Source organism: Grampus griseus (genome assembly GCF_964374135.1).
Source record: "Grampus griseus genome assembly, chromosome: 1".
NCBI classification, from domain to species: Eukaryota; Metazoa; Chordata; class Mammalia; order Artiodactyla; family Delphinidae; genus Grampus; species Grampus griseus.
Window position 1 is genome coordinate 77,440,519 of NC_139017.1, and position 25,519 is coordinate 77,466,037.

At 43.5% G+C, this 25,519-nt stretch overlaps 1 protein-coding gene and 1 long non-coding RNA gene across 2 annotated transcripts; both read right to left on the reverse strand.

Annotated features, from left to right (window-relative positions):
- Nucleotides 1–2,287: 2,287 nt before the first annotated feature.
- On the reverse strand, nt 2,288–3,156 carry LOC309833425 (heterogeneous nuclear ribonucleoprotein A1-like; the record flags this gene model as incomplete). The annotated part of the gene is made up of 1 exon (XM_082671715.1): nt 2,288–3,156. Exon 1 carries the CDS (start codon nt 3,113–3,115, stop codon nt 2,288–2,290), a length of 828 nt encoding a protein of 275 aa, XP_082527841.1. The 5' UTR covers nt 3,116–3,156.
- An 8,324-nt stretch (nt 3,157–11,480) lies between these two features.
- Nucleotides 11,481–14,149, reverse strand: LOC309831742. Its single transcript, XR_014297631.1, has 3 exons — nt 13,714–14,149; nt 12,282–12,413; nt 11,481–11,600 (listed from the first exon to the last, which is right to left on the reverse strand). It is a non-coding gene; the product is annotated as an uncharacterized lncRNA (long non-coding RNA).
- Between the last annotated feature and the right edge of the window lie 11,370 nt (nt 14,150–25,519).

Consider the following 25,519-nt stretch of genomic DNA (forward strand, 5'->3'; position numbering starts at 1 on the left):
TATTCACTATCACTATTCTGAATTCTTTTTTCTGGAAGAATTCTTTTTCTGCCTATCTCCACTTCATTTAGTTGTTTTTCTGGTGTTTTATCTTGTCCCTTCATTTGGTACATAGTCTTTTGCCTTTTCATTTTGTCTGTCTTTCGGTGAATGTGGTTTTTGTTCCACAGCCTGCAGAGTTGTAGTTCTTCTTGCTTCTGCTGTCTGCCCTCTGGTGGATGAGGCTATCTAAGAGGCTTGTGCAAGCTTCCTGATGGGAGGGATGGGTGGTGGGTAGAGCTGGGTGTTGTTCTGGTGGGCAGAGCTCAGTAAAACTTTAATCTGCTTGTCTGCTGATGGGTGGGACTGGGTCCCTCCATGTTGGTTGTTTGACCTGAGGCGACCCAGCCCTGGAGGCTACAGGCTCTTTGGTGGGGCTAATGGCAGACTCCGGGAGGGCTCACACCAAGCAGTACTTCCCAGAAGTTCTGCTGCCAGTGTCCTGGTCCCCGCGGTAAGCCACCGCCACCCCCCACCTCTGCAGGAGGCCCTCCAACAGCAGCTGGTAGGTACAGTTCAGTCTCCCATGGGGTTACCACTCCCTCCCTGAGTCCTGATGCACACACTACTTTGTACATGTCCTCCAAGAGTGGAGTCTCTTCTTCCCCCAGTCCTGTCAAACTCCCGCAATCAAATCCCACCAGCCTTCAAAGTCTGATTCTCTAGGAATTCCTCCTCCCGTTGCTGGACCCCATGGTTGGGAAGCCTGACATGGGGCTCAGAACCTTCACTCCAGTGGGTGGACCTCTGTGGTATAAGTTCTCCAGTTTGAGAGTCAACCACCCAGCAGCAATGGGATTTGATCTTATTGTGATTGCACCCCCGCTACCATTTCATTGTGGCTTCTCCCCTGTCCTTGGATGTGGGGCTTCTTTTTTGGTGAGTTCCAGTGTCCTCCTGTTGATGATTGTTCAGCAGTTGTGATTCTGGTGCTTTTGCAAGAGGGAGTGAGCACACGTCCTTCTACTCTGCCATCTTCCCATCATTTTCTCCCTTTATATTTGTTAGTATTTTTTAATGTATTTAGGTGCTCCTATATTGGGTTCATATATGTTAATGAGTGTAATATCCTCTTTTTGTATTGATCCTTTTATCATTATACAGTGTCCTTCTTTATCTTTCTTTATGGCTTTTGTTTTAAAGTCTATTTTGTTTGATATAGTATTCTTATCCTCGCTTTCTTGTCATTTCCATTTGCATGAAATATTTTTTTCCATCTCCTTACTTTCAACCTATGTGTGTTCTTCACCCTAAAGTGGGTCTCTTGTATGCAGCATATTTTTTTTTTATCAAATGTACCACTCTATGTCTTTTGATTGGAGCATTTAGTCCATTGACATTTAAGGTGATTATTGATAGTTAGGTATTTATTGCTACTTTAAACCTTGTTTTCCATTTGATTTTGTATTTCTTCTTTGTTGTTTTTCTGTTTGTTGTTTGATGATTGTCTTATGTATTATGCTTGTCTTCTCCTTTTGATTTTTGTGAATCTATTGTATGTTTTTTTTTGAGGGTATTAAATTGTTTATTTATTACACATGATAATGGATGATACACAAGCTTCATTCCCATCTATATCTGGTACCATAATCCAATTTAGATATATTGCATAGGATGTGCCAACAATCATATATTAATAATCAAAAAAACTCCATGACTTGGCTTGGGTGACCCTTTTCACAGTGAGCTCCAGGTCACAACGCAGTAACTGTCAGTTCAACGACACCAAAGTTTCAGAAGACAATAGTTTCTCCACCAAAGCAGGTTGTAACTAAATTTCTTTTTTTTTTTTGTAAATAAATTTTTGATGGAACCTGGCATCACCCTGAAGGAATACTAACTTCACACTGTTGGGGTAGTTTACCAAAATGGTTTCAGAGTAGACTAACTTTACACAGCACATTAAAAAAAAAAGACACATTTATTCAGCGTCATGATCAGACTATTACATTTAGCAATCAACAGCATGGGTGCAAAAAAAAAAATCTACATTAAAACCCTTTGTTGGAATGCTTTACACTTTCCACAGGACAGAAACTAAAATAACCTGTTATACAATTAGTCACAAATACAGTCCTCAAGTTTTTTTGCCCATACACATGAGTATTGTCTAAAACATGTCTTCTTTATAGCAGCGAGGCCCTGCCACCACTGTGCTTGGCTGAGTTCACAAATTTGTTGTAACCTGTAGCTTCTCTGTCACTTCTCTGGCTCTCCTCTCCTGCTAAGCTTTGTTTCCTGGCTGTAATCAAAACCTTCTGCCACTTCCATAGCTACTGCTGGTGCTGGAACCACCATAGCCACCTTGGTTTTGGGGTTTGGCAAAGTATTGGCCTCCACCACCATAGGGGCCAGAACTTCTGCCTCCAAAGTTTCCTCCTTTCATGGGTCCAAAATTTGAAGATTGATTGTTGTAACTGCCAAAATCATTGTAGCTTCCACCACCTCCAAAATTACTTCCATCATTACCAAATCCATTATAGCCATCCCCACTGCCACCATATCCACCACCACCATGGCTACCACCAAAGCCACCTCGACCACTGAAGTTTCCTCCATGACCAAAGTTGTCATTCCCACCAAAACCACCTCCACGACCACCACCAAAGTTTCCAGAACCACTTTGACCTCTTTGGCTGGATGAGGCACTAGCCATCTCTTGTTTAGATAGGGCTTTCCTTACTTCACAGTTGTGGCCGTTCACAGTGTGGTATTTCTGAAAGACAATCTTGTCTACAGAGTCATGGTCATCAAAGGTTACGAAAGCAAAGCCTCTCTTTTTGCCACTGCCTCGATCAGTCATGATTTCAATCACTTCAATTTTCCCATACTGTTCAAAATAATCTCTTAGATGATGTTCTTCAGTGTCTTCTTTAATACCACCAATAAAAATCTTTCTCACAGTTAAGTGGGCACCAGGTCTTTGAGAATCTTCTCTTGAGATGGCCCCCTTTGGTTCCACAACTCTTCCATCCACCTTGTGTGGCCTTGCATTCATGGCCGCATCCACCTCCTCCACAGTGGCATATGTGACAAACCCGAAGCCTCTGGAGCGTTTGGTGTTTGGATCCCTCATTACCACACAATCTGTGAGCGTTCCCCACTGCTCAAAATGGCTCCTCAGACTCTCATCGGTTGTTTCAAAGCTCAAACCTCCGATGAAGAGCTTCTGCAGCTGTTCGGGCTCTTTGGGTGACTGACTTAGACGTGACGGCAGTGGAGGAGGGGCGAGACATCAACGATGCTTACTCGGCGGCGTCCACGAGCAGAAAAGCTATTGTATGTTTTTGATTTGTGGTTACACTGTTTTTCAAGTATATTAACCCATTACTATATCTACTTGCTTTAGACCTGTAGTCATATAGGCTCGAACACATTCTAAAAAAAGATCTACATTTTCTTACTCTCCTCCCCCACATTTTATGATTTTGATGTCCAATTTTACAGCTTCATGTTTATCCCTTTTGCTGTTCATTGTAGTTACCATCACTTTCACAAACATTTTTTTTTTATTTTTAAAAAATCTGTGTACTAGCTTATTTAAGTGATTTACTTTCCAGTTGTGATTTTCTTTCCTATAGATTTCTGCTTTTTTTCTATTTAGAGAAGGTCTTTCAATATTTTTGGGGGAAGTAAGCTTAGTATTGCTGAATTCTTTTAGTGTTTGCTTGTCTGAGAAATTCGTTATCTCTTCTTCTATTCTAAATGATAATCTTGCTGTGTAGAGTATCCTAGGTTGCAGGTTTCCCTTTCAGGACTTTGAGTATATCTTGCACTCCCTTCTGTCCTGCTACATTTCTGTAGAGAAATCAGCTGATAGCTCTATATGGGGGTTCCTTTTTAATTAACTCTTTGTATTTCTTTGCTATGATTAGAATCCTTTCTTTAACTTTTGCCATTTTAATTATAATATGTCTTGGCATAGGTCTGTTTGGGTTCATCTCTTTGGGACCCTCTGTTCTTCCTGTAACCGGATATCTGTTTCCTTCTTTAGGTTTGCGAAATTTTCAGCCATAATTTCTTACATTTTTGATCCCCTTTTCTCTTTCTTTTCCTTCTGGGATGCCAATTATGCATAGCTTGGCACACTTTATATTATCCCACCAGTCTAGTATATTGATTTCATTTTTTAAAATTTGTCTTTCTGTCTGCTGTTCTGATTGGGTGATTTTCATTATCCTATCTTCCAGATCACTTATTTGTTCTTCTTATCCAGCTTGCTATTTATTGCCTTTAGCTCAGCTTTTGTTTCAGCAAATGAGTTTTCTAATTTTAATTGGCTCCTCTTTATAGTTTCTAGTTCCTTCTTACAGTAATCTGAATTTCTGTCAATAGTTTTTCTTAATTCCTTCAGCATTTTCATTACCTCCTTTTTGAACTCGAGGTCTAGTAGACTGGAGAGGTCACTTTCATTGTTCTTTCAGGGGAATTCTCTTGATCTTTTAATGGGGAGTGGATCCTCTGCTTCTTCATTTCATTTATATTTCTCTGACTCTATGAGTTTAGGAGAAACAGCTATCTACTGTGGTCTTTTTTTTTAAACATCTTTATTGGAGTATAATTACTTTACATTGTTTTGTTAGTTGCTTCTGTATAAGAAAGTGAACCAGCTATACGTATACGTATATCCCCATATCCCCTCCCTCTTGCATCTCCCTCCCACCCTCCCTATCCCACCCCTCTAGTTGGTCACAAAGCACGAGCTGATATCCCTTCCCACTAGCTATCTATTTTACATTTGGTAGTGTATATATTGTCAATGCCACTCTCTCACTTCATCTCAGCTTACCCTTCCCTCTCCCTGTGTCCCCAAGTCCATTCTCTACATCTGAGTCTTTATTCCTGTCCTGCCCCTAGGTTCATCAGAACCTTTCTTTTTTAAATTAAATTCCATATATATGTGTTAGCATACGGTATTTGTTTTTCTCTTTCTGACTTACTTCACTCTGTATGACAGACTCTAGGACCATCCACCTCACTACAAATAACTCAATTTTGTTTCTTTTTATGTCTGAGTAATATTCCATTATACATATGTGCCACATCTTCTTTATCCATTCATCTATCAATGGACACTTAGGTTGCTTCCATGTCCTGGCTATTGTAAATAGTGCTGCAATGAACATTGTGGTACATGACTCTTTTTGAATTATGGTTTTCTCAGGGTATATGCCCAGTAGTGGGATTGCTGGGTCATCTGGTAGTTCTATCTACTGTGGTCTTGAAGGGCTGGTTTTTTTTTTTTTTTACATCTTTATTGGAGTATAATTGCTTTACAATGGTGTGTTAGTTTCTGCTTTATAACAAAGTGAATCAGTTATACATATACATATGTTCCCATATCTCTTGAAGGGCTGTTTTTATGTGGGAGCATCCCTGTGTAGCCTCTGTGAGTCTAATATTTTTGCTGCAAGGGCTATTTTTAGTATGGATTCCTGCCTTGTCTTTCCTCAGTGTGTGCTGGCCATTATCCCCTTGATAGGGCATGTAATTGTTGTGGTGACCAGAGCTTGCACTGGATGTTTAGTGCGGCCTCCTCTTTGCTCTGTGGTTGTCACAGCCCTGTTCAATGCAGGGTCTCCTCCCAGTTGTTGAAGTAGACAGCCCCAGATCCATTTCTGAACTGTGGTGTGAGGCACATGGGACTGGAGCACCCCTGCTGGGAGAGGAGCCACTGAGTATTCATCTTTAGAGGCTTTCCACTGGAAAGTGCACTCTGTGGTGTTGCCTGTCACCTCTTGTGTGGGATCACAAAGTACACTGTTTTTGACACTGCCCTTGGCCTTGCTTCAACCATGGGCATTCAGGCAACTGGCCCAGGTGTCTGTCAGTCACTGTGCTCACAAAGCCACTAGCACAGATCCTTTGGCACAGAACCGCTGAAGTCAGGCACCAGGACTACCATAGTTGTGTGCCTGGACCCACTGTGGGAGCTACTGAGTCAACTCAGATCCTGGCTCCATCTCCACATATATGTGCCAGAAAAGCCTGCAGCCAGCCCATATCCCAACACCCACCCTAGCCATAGGATAACCAGTAAACTGCTCAGATGTCCTGCAGGCACTGAGTTTGTAAAGCCACCCGCAGCAGGTCAATCTGTGAATTGCACAGCCACAGGGAGAAGACTCAGATTTCAGCCCTACTTCTGAATTCCCACTTGGATCAGCTTGGATTTCAACCCTGACTCCATGTGTGGGCCAACCTACCAGTGTCTGTGTGCTCCCAGAACTCTTAGAGGTGGAGCTGCACCCACTGTGAGCACACCAGAATAAGGCTGCCATGGCAGGCCCCGTCCCTCCCTTAGGGAGTGTGTTAACAGTGGGGCTGCAAGGCTGGACCCTGGGCTTCTTCCTGCCCATACTGCTGGTTGTGACTTGGACCATACGCCAGCCCCTTCAGACTGTCTGTACACAGCCAACCCCAGTCCTCTCTCTGGGTCTGTCCCCTGAAGCCCGAGTTTCAGCCCTCTGCCCCTGTGTATACCAGCCAGTGTGTGTCTTGGGCTGGGGAGTGCCCGGAGGTGGCACAGCCCCTCTGTGCTGGTCTGTCTCTGTTTTGCCTGCTGCAAACTGGCTGCTGCACTCTTCTCTGAGCCTCTGAATCTTCCTTTCTGTCCTGGATGATCTCCCTACCAATGAAGGGGCTTCCTAAGGTGAGGGAACATTTCCTCTTTCACAGCTCCTTCCCAGGGACGCAGGTCCTGTCCCGATTTCTTTCCTTTTGTCCTACCCAGTTATGTGGTGACCTTTCTTGCAATTTTGGTTTTATGAGATCTTCTGCCAGCATTCAGCAAGCATTCTGTGAGAACTGTTCCACATGTAGATGTATTTTTGATGTATCTGTGGGACGTGAGCTCCACATCCTTTTATTCTGCCATCTTGACCCGGCCCCACTAGCTTCTGATTTTTAAGCCATTTTTAACACCTCAAGTTTTGTTCAAAGAGCTTGCTAGAGAATATGTTACTGTTTTAAATAAACATTGAGAATGTCTGCCATATATATAAAATCTTTCCCTTTAAGTTTTAGTTTTTATTATTACCATATTCTCTTTTAGATCAATAAGAACCAACAATTTTCTTTTGTGTTATTGTTAACAGAAAAAGATATGTCCAAATCAAATTGCTTTCTTCACCATGACAGTATGCAATGAAATCAATTTAAAAAGTTATATCTTGCTGTTATTATTTATTTATATTTTGCGGTACGCAGGCCTCTCACTGTTGGGGCCTCTCCCGTTGTGGAGCACAGGCTCCGGACGCGCAGGCTCAGCGGCCATGGCTCATGGGCCCAGCCGCTCTGCGGCATGTGGGATCTTCCCGGACTGGGGCACGAACCCGTGTCCCCTGCATCGGCAGGAGGACTCTCAACCACTGCGCCACCAGGGAAGCCCCTTGCTGTTATTTTTTCATAAGGTGTTATAGGAAACCCCAGAACACAAGACAGGCCTCAGGATCCCTTTACTGAAAGCTCCTTCAGAGGCAGACCCCATATGTCCTCTGACCTCGAGAATCAACTGAACTGCATTTCTCCCCACTCCTGACCTGGCATAAAGGAGACAGAATTGGAGTAAGGAGAGAAGATGATGACAAAGTAAGGGTCAACCGAGAGGTCAAGGGAGGTTGCTGATTAGGGTGGAGGGCTGATGAGGATGGAATCTAGAGGGATGCCCATGAGGACCCGAGCTCCCACAGATGGACCAGACATCTGCTCCTGGAAGGTCAGAGCAGGTCAAGGATCACCTGCACACTCTGATGACAGACGGTGATAGGTTTGGGGTGGGCTTTATGGCTCCGACTGGTGCAGTAGTTTCCTTACCTCCAAATTCGTCCTTGCCTTCTTCAAAACATCGTGTGTCCTGGTCACTGAAACGAGAAAGCAGCCCCCAAGGCAGAAATTACCAGTGGGCCCACGCTTGCGTTGGATTTGTGTTCTAAAGCTTGTCTTTCTGGACACTCAACTCGGGGTCTCTTGCTGCCCCCCACCCCGTGTCCCCTCCTCTGCCTCCACGATTACTGATGGCACAGGAGGTTTAGAGACGTCACATCAGTCTCCCCCATCCCCTAACCTCTCTGGTCTCTGTCCATTCACAGCACAGGTGGCGGACCTGGAAGGACCCCCATTTCCTGTCCATTCCCTGGCTGGGGGCACCCACACTGGCTGAAGATAAACTGTTCCATGCTCTCCTTCTGCTGGTTGGCGGTCTTCAGATGCTCAGCTGTGCTCTGAAGGAGACTCTCCTGTTTGGATAGTTTGGTTCTCAGTTCCAGAAGCTCCCTTTTCATGGACTCTCCCTGGGAAGAAAAACAGGCTCTCTGTCAACGGTCAGAAGGCCTAAAGCACCCTGTGTTCGGTGGCTCTTTACAGCTCCAGATAGGATTCTACCATCTTCTCAAGTAGTTTTGGAGCAGATTTCCCTCATCAAAGCCTCTCAATCCCTCCAGCAGGTGGTGGTGGCTCAGGATGGGCCATGAGGTGGGAGCACTGAGGACCTGGAAGCCCCGGTGCAGATTAGCAGAGGCTACACTCCTGTTGCTGCGGAGAACCTGACTCCAGGCCACACTGAAGCTCCCAGCTGTGAACAGGAGCTCATGCAGATTTCATGCTGACTATAGTTATATCACTTGGGCATCACAAGTAAGACTTGGTCGTTGGGAATATTACGCCTGGATATCACGCCTGGGGAGCCAGGGCTGGCCTAAGGTAGTCTGCTAGTTGGTTAATATTTGAATATTTGTGCCAATCTCAAGATGGCAAAACAATCCTTTCTTTTTTTCCTTCCCCCCAGCACCACACGGCTTACAAGGCCTTAGTTCCTCCACCCAGGGACTGAACCTGGGCCATGGCAGTGAAAGCACCAAGTCCTAACCACTGGACTGCCAGGGAATTCCCCAAACACCCCCTCCTTTGGAATTAGCATAGTTGGGTTCCCTAAAGTATCAGCGATATTATTTGGGGGTTAGAACACCTGGGAGGGATCCTGAAACCTGCCTATCCAAGGTCACCAACCAGAAAGCAGTCTGAGATCTGAGAGCACCACGGGGAGGCTGACTCTCCCCAGGCCTGACCCTGAGACGCAGATGTAAGTGATTTTCTGGGATTCCAGGGGGTGGCTACAAGAGGCTGGGTGACTCCTGGTGACGTTCTGTGATCCTGCCTATGTGGACCTGGAGGTGGGGGTGGGCTAGGATGGGAAAGGAGATGTTGATTTTTTTTTTTTTTTTGCGGTACACGGGCCTCTCACTGTTGTGGCCTCTCCCGTTGCAGAGCACAGGCTCCGGACGCGCAGGCTCAGCGGCCATGGCTCACGGGCCCAGCCGCTCCGTGGCATGTGGGATCTTCCCGGACCGGGGCATGAACCCGTGTCCCCTGCATCGGCAGGCGGACTCTCAACCACTGCGCCACCAGGGAAGCCCGATGTTGATGTTTTAACATGGTCCTGAACTTCAGCACAGCCAAACTTCAGAAAGTTAAAGAAACGGAACATTTAGGGGTTACCAGGGCTCTCGTGTCTCTGCCTCCTCCATGTCTTTTCCTTCTGCTCTTTGATTACTTATCCTGGGGGTCAGGGCTGTGGGGAGAGGGGATGGAGTCAGAGCTGCACTGAAAGCAGCCACCGCAGAGGAGAGGTCTGCCTCCATCCTGACAAAAGAACCAAGGCAAAAGGAAGGCCAGCTTATGCTACCAGGGGAAGAAAAGCGAGTATCTGCTCACCACATGCACACGCTCTGGGGAATGGGAACCTCTATCTGTGCAATGCCCTTGATCCTCTGATTTAATATGGCCCACTTTGGTTTTAGGGAAAACACTCTGCTTCCTGACACTCACTGTTTTCTAAATCCTCACATACTTTCTGTGCAGTAATCCGTTCTTGAATTTTGCCAAGGATCCACATCAAAATTTCTTGTCTACAGTTTTTAGTATATATTGTTTTCATCATATTGCAAATAGAGCTATCTGTCCTTTCCTGGTCTTGCAGCATCTCTCTGATCTTCATGGTTTCTCAAAGACTATTGACAGGGATTCTGAGAATAAGGCTCCGGGGCTGTCAGTCGTCTGGGGTGGAATCACCTGGGCCTGGCAGATTGAGCTCATTAAAATCTTACTGTCTTCTCACCTGGGAGGTCTGTCTGGTCTCTCCAGGCATGCAATGGTAATTTAGAAGTTCTACCTTCTCCCTTATCTATGGCTTTTGTTATCTTCCCAAGCAGTGACCTTTCCTCTCACATCTCTTGCTCTGAAGAGGCTAATTTAGAAATAACTCTTGATGTCTCTCTCCTTTTCCACAAGCAATCTTTCATTCTGGGCTTAATCCTTTGGACAATACTCTTAGTCTTTTATGACTATTCAATAAATATAAGTAAAAATAATTTGTTAATTATGATATATTGATTTGATTAAATCAATCAACACTTAGGTTGGACTTCGGTCGGCTCCCCAATCCCCCCTCAGCCCACAGAGGAAAGGATGCCCACCTGTGGATGCCCACTGACTAGTGTTGGGAAAGCTCTGGAGGATGTTTTGCTGGTACCTCCAGACACAACTGTATGGTCAGACCATTCAAGATGGCTGTTCTCTTGCTCTCTGTCCATTCTCTGCTGACCAGCCCCTCCTTCACCTACATGACTATCCAATCTGCTTAACTATAGGGCTTAATCAGTAACCACCTACATGCTTGCCCCCACCCCCAGGCTCTGGTTTCCCCGGTGAGCCTACTTGACATCAATTCTCCCTATAAATGGTCGCCTCCCTCACCGAGTAGTGAAGATTGCTGCCTTGTTCTGCCTGCTGTTTGCCGAACACTGTGGAGCGTCGCTCCAGGACCTTTGTTTAGGACTTGTAAGATTCTGTATCTGTTGAACGTTGTTTCTGTCACTGTCTATGGGCTGTTTCTCTGGTGTTGCAGCTGGGGAATTACAAGGCTTGCAGACCTGCACGGTGCAGCCCAACAATAATCGTGAGAATTAGTAACCAAAGAGGAGCCCTGAGTGTATGAGTAGGAGGTGGTGAGGAGATATGGGGATAGCAGATCAGCATGGGAGGGATACACAGAGCTGCAGCAAAGTCCGAAGAAACCTGAGAGAGTGTATAGGCCTCATGTTCCTTCCTTTCCTAGGTCCAAACTAGCTGTGAGTTGTGGGCAGGTAGAACAGGCACTAACTGGAATCTAGTTTGATAACTAATGACAGTATCTGCAGGGGGATTGCACAGAAGTGGTGGATTTCCTAGAGCCCTAGTGCTTGGAGCCTAGGAGTCTGAGGGCCCGTGGTTGGGAATTAGCAGAAAGTAGCCCTTTCTAGAGTGAGAATAGCTATGGGAGTTTGGGGTTGCTGGGTCTGGGTAGCTCTGTTCTCTCCACCTCGTCTCTTTGCTTCTCCAGTTGGTGACTGGTACGGGCAGGGAGGAAAGGGAGTAACCACAGTTTGCGGCTCTTGACCACTCACCTCTGGAAGCATGACTGAGCTGAGCCTGAAGCCTCTGGTTTTCTTCCCTAAGGACTCTGTTCTCATTGCAGAGCTGAGGTGTGGACTCCAGGCCCGGACTGTAGAAGTTAGAGGTGGGTCCTGTCCCAGGAAGTGCAAGCAGGCAAGTTACACATTTGGGTAACAGATGCTCTCTGTGTTGCTCATTCTGTATCTCCAAAGATACTATCCCAACCCAGCAGAAAACCCAGAGAACTCGCATCCTGGGCCTAAAGCCTGACGGGCTGAATGCCTGGCTTTCCTGTGGCTCCTCTGAGTGGGTTCTGTGCGTGCATTACCACGTGCCCTGGCTGTAGCTGTTCAGGAGGCCCTTTCCCCTAAATAGCTGCTGCTGAGGTGTGGGCAGGACAAGGGCGTATGGAAGGGATGGCTTCCAAGTGTCAGCAGCCTGGCGGGGGTGGGGGAGGAAGGCCACCTCGGTAAGCGGCTGGAGGAGGCCCTGCAGACCTGGCTCTACCACTTGCCAATCACAGGACCAGGACACAGAAGTCAGCAGGCAGATATGAGCAGATTCGGATGGAAGAGAAGTCAGAGGATCCTGGGGACCAGACCTGGTTAGACCTGCCGCAAGGAAAGTTACTCTCTGAGCTCAGATACAGCTGCAACGGGAGCATAGTACTTGCCCCCTGCCTTGCTGATGTAAGGAGCAAATACAGAAAAGCAGACCTCAGTGCTTTGAAATCTGCGAAGGTCTGCCTAGGGGTTGACCTCCAGCAGCTCCCTAATTACAACCAGAAACAGGAAGACCTGGGCCTCTCCTACCGCTTCCGCGGGCAGTGGAGCTGAGCCTGTGTTCCAGCTACTCCCGCAGGCGGTCGTTAATGCAGATGGACTCCTCCAGGCACTGGCGCAGGTTCCGGATTTCACCAAGGTGCTCCTCTAGCAGGTCAGTCCCTGCAGTCACCCAGCAGGACAGGAGGAGGTGTGAGATGGAGAATCCTGGTCACTAGTGGGGCCCATATGGGGGGGGTGGGGTTTGGCCAGTGGCCTCTCAGCAAGATCCCTAAACATCACCGGTCTCTCTCACGGGCATCCAGGAGCTCAGGTGACTTTGTTTAAAGAGTAAATTGGCTTCAAACACAGGACAGCTGGTGCTAACCAAGCCCCATGGGCCTCCTCCCATGCAGGGGTTCGTGTAAGGGAGTTGTAATTGTACATGTACAGCTACCAGGGTAACTGGTAAGTGTAAGGGGTTTTACATGGTTTAGAAAAATCACTGAAGGCTGTGGATCTCAGTCTAGGACCTAGACAGGTGTGGCCATTTCCTGAGTTGACTTCGAGTGTAATAGGGAAGGCCTCACTCTACCCTAACACCTTTCCTCTTACTGACCCTTGACTGAACATTCGTTAGCAAGGGACAAAGCCCTTCCTCCACCCTTAGAGTGAAGGCCTAAGGTAAAAGATAGTACCTCATGTCAACTCATCCTATGTGATTAATGACTAGTACCCAACGCTTCCCTCAAATTACTTTTAATCTGGAAAAAAGAAACAGTCTGCGCTGATCCAGGGATCTGAAGGCTGATGAGAGAGTTGGAGAAAACACCCTCAAGAAAATAAAAAAGATGCGGTAAAGAGCAGTGGGTGGGGTGCTGATGACCAACTACGTCAACTGCCTCATTTTGCTTTGGACGCAGCCTTTTTCTGAAAATCACAATTCTCTTGCTGTTGGAACTGGGCTGCATCCCAGCCTTCAGCTGTACAGGTAAACCTCTCCAGCTGGTAAGATGTCTCTCAGACCTGACCAGGAGAGTTTGGAGGGAGAGGGAGAGTTTGGTTTTGTACACAGGATTTATGTAAGGGGTAGGGATCTGTGTAGAAATAGCGCCACCCCCCCTTTCTGTAACAACTCCTGATTGATGGAAGAATGTTCTGTGACTGTTCATGCCTGGCATTCTGGAAGGGTCTGAGAGTGGGCTGTGAGGGGACCAGGATGCAGGGACAGAGAAGAATGAATGTGACAGCACAGAGGTAGCCACGGACTTTCTCATACCCTTGCTCAGCACCGAGGCCCTGGGCACAGAGGATAACGGATGCACTTAGGAAGGACTGAGCACTGCTAGGGCCCTTTCCTTTTATCCCCACTCTGTGAGGCAGATACTAGAGGAGAAATGGAAAACACTACCCAGATAGGAAAGGCATGGATCCTAACTGAGATTTCATTTCACTGGCTGACATGCTCGGCTTTGTGCTTTACCTGTGGGTTTGGAGTTAAGCTGGTACATGGGGGAGCCTGAAGATGGTTCCCCAGATATGCTCCCTTTCTGAGGCCTCATCATGTCCCACTGGCCTCTGCTGCCCAAGTACCCAGGCTCGAGGATTCTGCCCAGTTCTATGGTGCCCCTCAGAGGAGAGAGGGGCTGGGCAGGGTTGAGGTAGTGGGAAGAGCTGGCTTCTAAATGGTTGGTTGGCAATGTGGCTGGGGAAGCAGGATGAACACTGCTGACACCTGGGCAGAATGAAACATGAATGAGAACCAGTATCAGAACAGAAGGATCGGCAAGGAAGCATGTGATTGCTAAGAACAGACACTAAAGGGGACATGGCTATCAGAGGTCCCAGTCTGCTGGGAAATTCCAATTAGATGAGGATTCCCATCCTAGAGGCTATAACTTTTCACCCCTTGTATTTGCTAGCATGAGACACCAAGAGGTAGGGGATGAATAACGTATCAGAAAGTCACTAGTGTACACAAAAGGGAAGTCCAGTGGCCCTAATCCTGGCTCCTGTGATAATTCTTCATGACAGATTCCAGGGAAGTTCCAGAAGTAGAACTCACTGGGAAAATCAGAGGTTAAGAGTGTGATGGGCCATAGCATTGAGCACACCTGTGAACGGGAACATTTGTGTCCCTATGAGTACTTGCTGTACCCAGAAGCTAACCTGCCAGCTTTTGGGGTTGTCAGAAGAGGAAGGGGGTATAAATCCAGCTAGACGTGGTGGCCCCAGTTACTCCAGAGTGAGGAACTTCTTTGCTGAGGCTGGGGGAGGTTCTAGGTAAGGCAAGAGGTGATTTCATTCTTACCCAACATGGTTCCAGGAACTGGAATATGTCATCACTCATGTCTAAAGTCATGAACACTCTTCCATGGGGGAGGGAGGGCCTTTCATTTCATAGGCTGGTGCTTTCATAGATCCTATGAAATCATGGGCCTTCCCATTATCTCTGCTTCTGTGTAAAAAGAAGCCCAACTTGGTGGAGAGAGGGAAAGATGTGAACAGGGCCATAGTTTAGGATATTCACATTCAGAAAACTACCTTCTTCCAGGGATTATCAATATGGGCAGTAGGTAGCTCCACCTAAGAACTAGGAGTGAGGAGTGAGGTCATGGATTAAGTGTTCAGTGGCTTTTATGGCCAAATATGTTGCTAAGGTTTCTTCCAAAATAATGTATTCTTATGCATTTGCTCGTTTGCAACTCCAAAGGCCCAAAGCCATATTTCCCTGTTGCCTTGTGGTCCTTGTCATCATCTTCAGTCAATTTAACCTGTAAATTGAAAGTCTCTATATCATTACATAATCTTAGAGATAGAAATATATGTACAGCTTGTTTACCTGAAAAGACTGCTGTTTCTCTGTGGACCAGTGGAGTTGAGCAGAATTCTTTTGTTCTCAATAAGTCATCTCAGACTTTTTTCTAGACAATGATGATTTTTCTATTCATGGTAACATTTTTATAAAGAACATATACTACCTTAGTTGAGTCCTATTGAGAAAATGGTTCCCATTGTACAAAATAAATCATCACTCTCAACTAGCTTTTCCCCACTGAGCAAGTTCTGGCCAACACTTCAGAGGTTTTTAATAAGCTTGGTAATAATTGCTTAATACATGGTATTAAGGTTATTTTTAATAACATTTCAAATAGATCAGTGCAATGTGACTTTGGGCAAGTCACTTAACTTTTTAGGTTTCAATTATCTCAGTTTAGGAAGAATTTGGTTAACTATTTTTTTCTGCTACAGATACACTTTTGAGTTTCCCCACACAGCAGTGTCATCCCTCAGTTTATATGGGAGTTGTGATGGAGGTGTGACCCCAACTTTGAAAAGCAATCTGCTCACTCCTTCCTTCACTTAGTCATGACTGCTTAGTGGAACACTTGGAAATTGTGGACATTGTCACTCTTGTGAAACCACCAGCCTAGCCAATCCCAGCAGAGTTATAGTGCGCACATATCAGGGGAACTTCCCACATTTCCAGCTCACAAACCATGGGATGATGTAAGTTAGAAGATGACTCTCTGTCTTGCCCACATCTCTCTTCCTGACCCCAGCTGCTGTGCCTTTAAAGGTTATTGTAACTGTGTGGAATATATCCTTTCCACCCCGATCATGGCTTATATTTCCCCATGTACATCTGAAACACAGATTGGCATGTGCCAATCCAGGTAGATCCAGCACCTGTTGCATAGAAACTGCCCTTGCATCTTCTCTTGTTGAATATACCAGTTGTCCAAAGGCAGATAAAAGTAACATCAGATTTACTACATGTATTCAAGGAGACATATGTGAAATTTTTAAATGCCTTTGACAAGTAGGAAAGAGATACTATGGAATTGTAATGAAATTCATAAGTTACATATAGAGTTTAATTCTCATAGAAACTTAAAAAAAAAACTACAGTCAACAGAAGAGGAAGTAGGGGGATAGGCATGCCAAAACTGACTTCAAGTTATATAAAACCCAATATGTTGCCATGGGGGGAATTTGAATCAACATTATAATGGGATATATCAAGAATAATAAAGTTGGGAGGAATATACCTTTGCTAAATTAACTAGTCATAAGCTTAAGTGAAGTAGAGTATTATTCTCAAATTGTCTCCACGCTCAGAAGTATATGAAAGATTGGTACAGACTAAAAGAAGAATGTGTACAATTTTACATTTTTCTTCGAGGAAAAGCACCAAGGACAATTCAAATAGAAACAGACTGATGAATGACCTGAATATAGCCCTCAATAAATGAAAGCTACTGGGAAGTATTGCTGCCTTGTTGGTTTTCTCTGTACACACAAGACTGAACAAGGAGAAATTCTCAGATTTTAGAGTGTTTGCAAGGATCAGAAATTGCAGGAAGCCAGAAATTGAAAGGGGCTGTAGGGAAGGATGGTCTCCTTCATTGGAGGCCTTCAGAGAGGAGATAAAGAGCCTTTACTCTGAGTTATTGAGCCCTGTTCTCTGTGGCCAGCATTCTAAGGTGATGTGGGGTCTGATAAAGCTTCCTGACTTACAAGGTGTATCTCAGGGGGCTGCATTTAAACCAGAAGAATCACAGCCTTCTCATTTCCAGCATAATTCAAAAACACCTTTGTTTTCATTAGAGTTATTCACTGTTGCTTGTTTCTCTTCTCACACACTTTTGGATCCTTCACTTCCACCTCCTGGCTGTACCTCTCTTTGTCCTCCCACCCACAAATGGCTCCAGAGCGCACATGGCTGAGGAAGCAGTTATCTGTATACCATTCCCTAGGGCTGACTCTTCACTTAGGAGCTGCTTGTGCTACCATATTCAGATATGACCTCTTTGTCACCTGACCTCTTTATATATATATTTTAAATTTTAGTATATATATTTTTATAATGTTGTGTTTCAGGTGTACAGCAAAGTTATTCAGTTATACATATATATTTTTACAGATTCTTTTCCTTTATAGGTTATACAAGTTATTGAATATAGTTCCCTGTGCTATACAGTAAAACCTTGTTGTTTATTTTATATATAGTAGTGTATATCTGTTAATCCCAAGCTCCTAATTTATCCCTTTGGTAAATTTATCTCTTATTTCCCCTTTGGTAACCATAAGTTTGTTCCTATGTGAGTCTATTTCTGTTTTGTGAATAAATTCATTTGTATTATTTTTTAGATTCCACATATAAGTGATATCATATAATTGTCTTTCTCTGACTTCACTTAGTATGATAATCTCATAATCTCTCAACAGAGAGATTAGTATGATAGATTAGTATTAGAGATTAGTATTACAGAGATTAGTATGATAGATTAGTATTAGAGATTAGTATGATAATCTCTCAACAGCAATCTCTGTTGCTGCAAATGGCAATATTTCATTCTTTTTTATGACTGACTAATTTCCATTGTATATATATTATATGTACCACATCTTCTTTATCCATTCATCTGTCGATGGACACTTAGGTTGCTTCCGTGTCTTGTCTATTGTAAATAGTGCTTCCATGAACATTGGGATGCAGTTATCTTTTCAAATAGGGTTTTTGTCATTTCTGAACATACACCAAGGAGTGGGGTTGCTGGATCATATGGTAACTCTATTTTACTTTTTTAAGGAACCCATATTGTTTTCCATAGTGGCTGCACCAATTTTCGTTCCCACAATCAGTGTAGGGGTCCCTTTTCTTCACACCCTCTCCAGCATTTAATATTTGTAGGCTTTTTGGTGATGGCCATGCTGACCAGTGTGAGGTGATACCTCATTGTAGTTTTGATTTGCATTTCTCTAATAATTAGCAGTGTTGAACATCTTTTCATGTGCGTTTTGGCCATCTGTATGTCTTCTTTGGAGAAATGTCTATTTAGATCTTCTGCCCATTTTTCCATTGGGTTGTTTGTGGTTTTTTTGATATTGAGATGCATGAGCTGTTTGTATATTTTGGAAATTAATCCCTTGTCAGTCACATTGTTTGCAAATATTTTTTCCCAGTCCGTAGGTTGTCTTTTCATTTTGTTTATGATTTCCTTTGCTGTGCAAAAGATTTTAAGTTTCATTAGGTCCCATTTGTTTATTTTTGTCTTTACTTTCACTACTCTAGGAGGTGGATCCAAAAAGATATTGCTGCAATTTATGTCAAAGAGTGTTCTTCCTATGTTTTCCGTTAAGAGTTTTTATAGTATCTGGCCTTACATTTAGATCTTTAATCTATTTAGGGTTTATTCTTGTGAATGGTGTTAGAGAGTGTTCTAATATCATCCTTCTACATTGTAGCTGTCCAGTTTTCCTAGCACCACTTAATGAAGAGACTGTCTTTTCGCCATTGTATATTCTTGCCTCCTTTGTCATAGATTAGTTGACCATAGGTGCTTGGGTTTATCTCTGGACTTTTTGTCTTATTCCATTGATGCATATTCCTGTTTTATTGCCAGTACCAAACTGTTTTGATTACTGTAGCTTATTACAGTAATATTAATCAATAATATTACTGATTATTATAATCTGAAGATGAGGAGCCTGATTCCTCCAGCTTCGTTTTTCTTTCTCAAGATTACTTTGGCTATTTGGGGTCTTTTGTGTTTCCATACAAATTACAAAAATTTTTGTTCTAATTCTGTGAAAAATGGCATTGGTAATTTGATAGCTATTGCATTGAATCTACAGATTGCTTTGGGTAGTATAGTAATTTTGACAATATTGATTCTTCCAGTACAAGAACATGGTATATCTTTCGATCTGTTTGTGTCATCTTAGATTTCTTTCATCAGTGTTACAGATTTCAGAATACAGGTCTTTTGCCTCCTTAGGTAAGTTTATTCCTAGGTATTTTATTCTTGTTGATGTGATGGTAAATGGAAATTTCTCTTTGTGATATTTCATTGTTAGTGTATAGAAATGCAAGAGATTCCTGTGTATTAATTTTGTATCCTGAAACTTTACCGAATTCATTGATGAGCTCTAGTAGTTTTCTGGTAGCATTTTTAGGATTTTCTATGTATGGTATCATGTCTGCAAACAATGACACTATTACTTCTTCTTTTCCAATTTTGATTCCTTTTTTTTTTTTTAAGAAGAGGTTGGGGGTAGGAGTTTATTAATTAATTAATTTATTTTTGCTGTGTTGGGTCTTTGTTTCTGTGCGAGGGCTTTCTCTAGTTGTGGCAAGTGGGGGCCATTCTTCATCACGGGGTGTGCGGGCCTCTCACTATCACGGCCTCTCTTGTGGCGGAGCACAGGCTCCGGACGCACGCAGGCTCAGTAGTTGTGGCTCACGGGCCTAGTTGCACCGTGGCATGTGGGATCCTCCCAGACCAGGGCTCGAACCCGTGTTCTCTGCATTAGCAGGCAGATTCTCAACCACTGTGCCACCAGGGAAGCCCTGGATTCCTTTTATTTCTTCTTCTTCTCTGATTGCTGTGGCTAGGACTTCCAAATCTATGTTGAATAATAGTGGTGAGAGTGGACATCCTTGTCTTGTTCCTGATCTAAGAGGAAATGATTTGTTTTTCACCGTTGAGAATGAATATAGCTGTGGGTTTGTCATATATGCCCTTTGCTATGTTGAGGTAGTTTCCCTCTATGCCCACTTTCTGGAGAGTTTTTAGTATAATTGGGTATTGAATTTTGTCAAAAGCTTTTTCTGCATCTATTGAGATGATCATATTGTTTTTATTCTTCAGTTTGTTAATGTGGTGTGTCACATTGATTGATTTGCATATATTGAAGAATCCTTGCATCCTTGGGATAAATCCCACTTGATCATGGTGTATGATCCTTTAAATGTGTTGTTGGATTTGGCTTGCTAGTATCTTGTTGAGTGTTTTTGCATCTATATTCACCAGTGATGTTGGCCTGTAATTATCTTCTTTGTGGTATTCTCTCTGGTTTTGGTGTCAGGGTGATGGTGGCCTCATAGTTGAGCTTGGGTGCGTTCCTTCCTCTGCAATTTTTTGGAATAGTTTCAGAAGGATAGGTGTTAACACTTCTCTAAATGTTTGACAGAATTTGCCTGTGAAGCCATCTGGTCCTGGACTTTTGTTTGTTGAAAGTTTTTAAGTCAGTTTCCATTTCAGTACTTGTTATTGGTCTGTTCATATTTTCTATTTCTTCCTGGTTCAGTCTTGGAAGTTTGTACCTTTCTAAGAATTTGTTCATTTCTTCTAGGTGTGCATTTTATTGGCATGTAGCTTTTTGTAGAAATCTCTTGTGATCCTTTGTATTTCTCTGCTGTCAGTTATATCTTTTTCATTTCTAATTTTATTGATTTGAGCCCTCTCCTTTTTTTTCTTGATAAGTCTAGGGTCTTGATAAGTCTAAAGGTTTATCAATTTTGTTTATCTTTTCAAAGAACCAGATTTTCATTTCATTGATCTTTTCTATTGTTTTCTTTGTCTCTATTTTGTTTATTTCTACTTTGCTCTTTATGATTTCTTTCTTTCTTCTAACTTTGGGTTTTGTTTGTTCTTCTTTCTCTAGTTGCTTTAGGTGTAAGTCTAGGTTGTTTATCTGAGATTTTTCTTGTTTCCTGAGGTAAGATTGTATTGCTATAAACTTCCTTCTTAGAACTGCTTTTGCTGCATCCCATAGGTTTTGGATCATTCTGTTTTCATGTCATTTTTCTCTAGGTATTTTTAAATTTACACTTTAATTTCTTCAGTGATCCATTGGTTGTTTAGTAACATATTGTTTAGCCTCCATGTGTTTGTGTTTTACAGTTTTTTTCCTGTAATTTACCTCTAATCTCATAGAGTTGTGGTTGAAAAAGATATGACTTCAGTTTTCTTAAGTTTACCGAGGCTTGATTTGTGGCCCAAGATGTAATCTATCCTGAAGAATGTTACTTGTGCACTTGAGAAGAAAGTGTGTTCTGCTGCTTTAGTATGGAATGATCTAAAAATATCAATTAATTCCATTTGGTCTAATTTGTCATTTTAGTCTGTGTGTTTCCTTGTTAATTTTCTGTCCGGATGCTCCGTCCACTGGTGTAAGTTGGGTGTTAAAGTCCCCCACTATTATTGTGTTACTGTCGATTACCCCTTTTATGGCATTAGCATTTGCCTTATGTATTGAGGTGCTCCTATGTTGGGTGCATATATATTAACAATTATTATATCTTCTTCTTGGACTGAGCCCGTGATCATTATGTAGTGTCCTTCCTTGTCTCTTGTAAGAGTCTTTATATTTTATTTATTTAAAAAATTCTTCCACTCCCCCAGCTTTATTGAGATATAATTGACATATAATATTGTGTAAGTTTAAGGTATTTAATGTGATGATTTGATATATGTGTACATATTGTGATATTTTTAGGACATAATGTTGATGCATCCTTCACCTCTCATGATCACAATTTTTGATTGGTCTTATGGTGAGAATATTTAAGATTTACTGAATTAGCAGTTTTCAATATACAATACAGTATCAGTAACTACAGTCACTATGCTATACATTAGATTCCCAGAACTTTTTCATTGTGTAGCTGGAAGTTTAGGTTTAGATTACTTCCATATCTTGGCTATTGTGAATAATGCTGCAATTAACATGAGAGTGCATATATTTCTTTGATACCTTGTTTTCATTTCTTTCTTTCTGGACTACATACCCAGAAGTGAAATTGCTGGGTCATATGGTAGTTCTGTTTGTAATTTTTTGAGGCACCTTCACACTGTTTTCCATAATGGCTGAACCAGTTTACATTCCCACCAACAGTGCACAATTGTTCCCTTTTCTCCAACATTTATTATTTGTCATCTTTTTGATGATAGCCATTCTGACAGGTATGAGGGGATATCTCATTGTGGTTTTGATTTGCATTTCCCTGATAATTAGTGATGTTGAACATCTTTTCATGGACCCATTGGCCATTTGGATGTCTTCTTTTGAAAAATGTCTATTCAAGTCCTCTGCCCACTTTTATTTTATTTTTAATAGCTTTATTGGAGTATAATTGCTTTACAATGGTGTTCTAGTTTCTGCTGTATAGCAAAGTGAATCAGGTATATGTATACATATATCCCCATATCACCTCCCTCTTGTGTCTCCCTCCCACCCTCCCTATATTAAAGTCTATTTTGTCTGATATGAGTATTGGTACTCCAGCTTTCTTTTGATTTCTGTTTGCATGGGATATCTTTTTCCATCCCCTCACTTTCAGTCTGCATGTATCCCTAGGTCTGAAGTGAATCTCTTGTAGACAGCATACATACCAGTCTTGTTTTTGTATCCATTCAGCCAGTCTATGTCTTTTGGAGCATTTAATCCATTTACATTTAAGGTAATTATTGATATGTATGTTCCTATTGCCATTTTCTTAATTGTTTTGGATTTGTTTTTATCAGTGTTCTTCCCTTCCTCTTTTGTTCTCTTCTCTTGTGGTTTGATGACTGTCTTCAGTGTTGTGTTTGGGTTGCTTTATCTTTTTTGTGTGTGTATCTATTGTAGATTTTTGGTTTGCATTTCCCATGAGGTCTTGATATAGCAGTCTACATATGTACAAAGTTGTTTCAAGTTGCTGGTATCTTAATTCCAAATGCAATTCCCATTTCCTGCAGTTATACTCTCCTCTTCTCATGGTTGCTGCTTTTGAGATCATTTTGTGCCTGGATGATTTTCTATTACTACTTTATGTTTGCCTTCACTAGTGAGCTTTCCCATTTGTGATTTTCTTGCTTCTAGTTGTGCCCTCTTTTTTTCCCCTCCTAGAAAAGTTCCTTTAGCATTTGTTGTAAGCCTGGTTTGGTGGTACTGAATTCTCTTAGCTTTTGCTTGTCTGTAGAGCTTTCTATTTCTCCGTCAAATCTGAACAAGAGCCTTGCTGGGTAGAGTGTTCTTGGTTGTAGGTTGTTCCCTTTCATCACTTTAAATATATCCTGCCACTCTTTTCTGGCCTGCAGAGTTTCTGCTGACAAATCAGCTGATAACTTTATGGGGATTCCCTTGTATGTTATTTCTTGCTTTTCCCTTGTTGCTTTTTATATATTTCCTTGTATTTATTTTTTGTCAGTTTGATTAATATGCATCTTGGCACGTTCCTCCTTGGGTTTATCCTGTATGGGACTTTCTGCACTTCCTGGACTTGAGTGACTTTTTCCTTTCCCATGTTAGGGAAGTTTTGGCTATAATTTTTTCAAGTATATTCTCAGGTCCTTTCCCTTTCATTTCTTCTTCTTGGACCCCTATATTGTGAATGTTGGTGCATTTACTGTTGTCCCCAAAGTCTCTGAGGCTGTCCTCATTTCTTTTCAATTTTTTTTCTTCATTCTGTTCTGTGGCAGTGATTTCCACCACTCTGTTTTCCAGCTCACTTGTTTGTTCTTCTGCCTCAGTTATTTGGCTATTGATTCCTTCCAGTGTGTTTTTCATTTCAGTTACTGTGTTCATCTCCGTTTGTTTGTTCTTTAAATCTTCTTTCTCTTTGTTAAATATTTATCTTTCCAGTCTGTGCCTCCATTCATTTTCTGAGATTTTGAATCATATTTACTACCATTACTCTGAATTCTTTTTCAGGTAGATTGCCTATCTCCTCTACATTTAGTTGTTCTTGTGGGTTTTTATCTTGCTCCTTTGTCTGCAACATATTTCTCTGTTGTCTCATTTTGTCTGACTTTCTGTGTTTGTGGTCTCTTTTCCAAAGGCTGCAGGATCATAGTTCCTCTTGCTTCTGGTGTTGGTGCCCCGTGGGTGAGGTTGGTCCAGGGGCTTGTGTAGGTGTCCTGGTGGGAGGGACTGGTGCCTGCCCTCTAGTGGGTGGAGCTGAGTCTTGTCTCTCTGGTAGGCACGGCCGTGTCAAGGGGTGTGTCTTGAGGAGGCTGTGAGTTCAGTATGACTTTAGACAGCCTGTCTTTTGATGGGTGGGCCTGTGTTCCTAACTTGTTGGTTGTTTGGCCTGAGGCTTTCCAGCACTGGAGCCTGCAATTGTTGGGTGGGGCCAGGTCTTGGTGCCAAAATGCAGACCTCTGGGAGAGCTCACACTGATCAATATTCCCTGTGGCCTCTGCTACCAGTGTCCTTGCCCCTACAGTGAGCTATAGCCCACTTTTGCCTCCCCGTGAAATCCTTTAAGACCTCTAGGTAGGTCAAGCCCAGGTTCCTATGGAGGTACTGCTTTGTGCTGGGCCCCAGTGCACATGAGACCTTGTGTGCACCCTCCAAGAGTGGAGTCTCTGTTTTCCCCAGCCCTGTGGAGCTCTTACACTCAAGCCCTGCTGGCCTTCAAGGCTAAATGTTCTGGTGGTTCTTCCTCATGATGCCAGACACTCAGACTGTCTTGGAGAGCTACTTTTATGTGGGAATTTCCCTGTGTATCCTGTGTGGGTTTAACATTTTTTGGTGCGAGGGCTGTTTTTAGTAGAGATATCTGCCACCTCTTTCCTGAGTTATGCTGGCCATTATCCCCTTGACAGGAGGTGTGAGTGACGCTGTGGTAGCCAGAGCCCACACTGGATTTGAGCAGAGCCTCCCCTTTGCTCTGTGGTTGTCACTGCCTTTTTGGGGCGGAGTCTGTTCCCTATTTGTTGGAGTAGAGGCCCCCAGATCTGTTTCTTAGCTGTATTTTTGATCTGTGGTGTGAAGTAGGTGAGATTGGAGCACGGCCACTGGGAGAGAAGCCACTGAGTGTTCCTCCTCTGGAGCTGTTCACCCATGGGTGTGCTCTATTATGTCACCTTTCATCCATTGTGTGAGCTCTTGGATGACACTGTTGTTGGCACTGCTCTCAGACCCACCTTATCTGTGGTTATGCAGGCAATTGGCCCTAGTGTTTCTCAGGCATTGTTTTCATCAGGCCACCAGCGTAGATCTACTGAAGTCAGGTCCCAGGATTGTAGTAATCATGGATCTGGACCCACTGTGGGTGCTAAGGGGGCAGCTCAGACTCTGGCCTGGCCCAACTCCCATGTGTATGTGCCCACAATGTCCACAGCTGCTAAAGCTAGACCTGTCTTGGCTGCAGGAGCACTCATTGTCTGTTCAGATGTTCTGCAGGTGCTGAGTTTGCAAACCAGTTGCAAGGGTGTAAATCCACAGTTTGTGCAGCTGTAAGGAGAGATTTCAGCACTTTTTCCTTAGTTGAATGGCCCCTGGGGCTCAGCTGTGGTTTCAGCCCCACCTCTGCATGTGGGCCACCCACAGACGTCTGCTCCTGAGGCTGCCCTGGAGCACACAAGCCCGCCCCAGTGGGGAGGGGGCATGAAGGAGCATGGGGAGCAGCTGGGGGCACAAACGCTTGCTCCTGCAGGGAGGGGTGCAGAGGAGACAGCAGCCTGGGGTGCGAGTGCCCACCCTGGTGGGAGCCCTTCTTAGTGCTGGGGAGG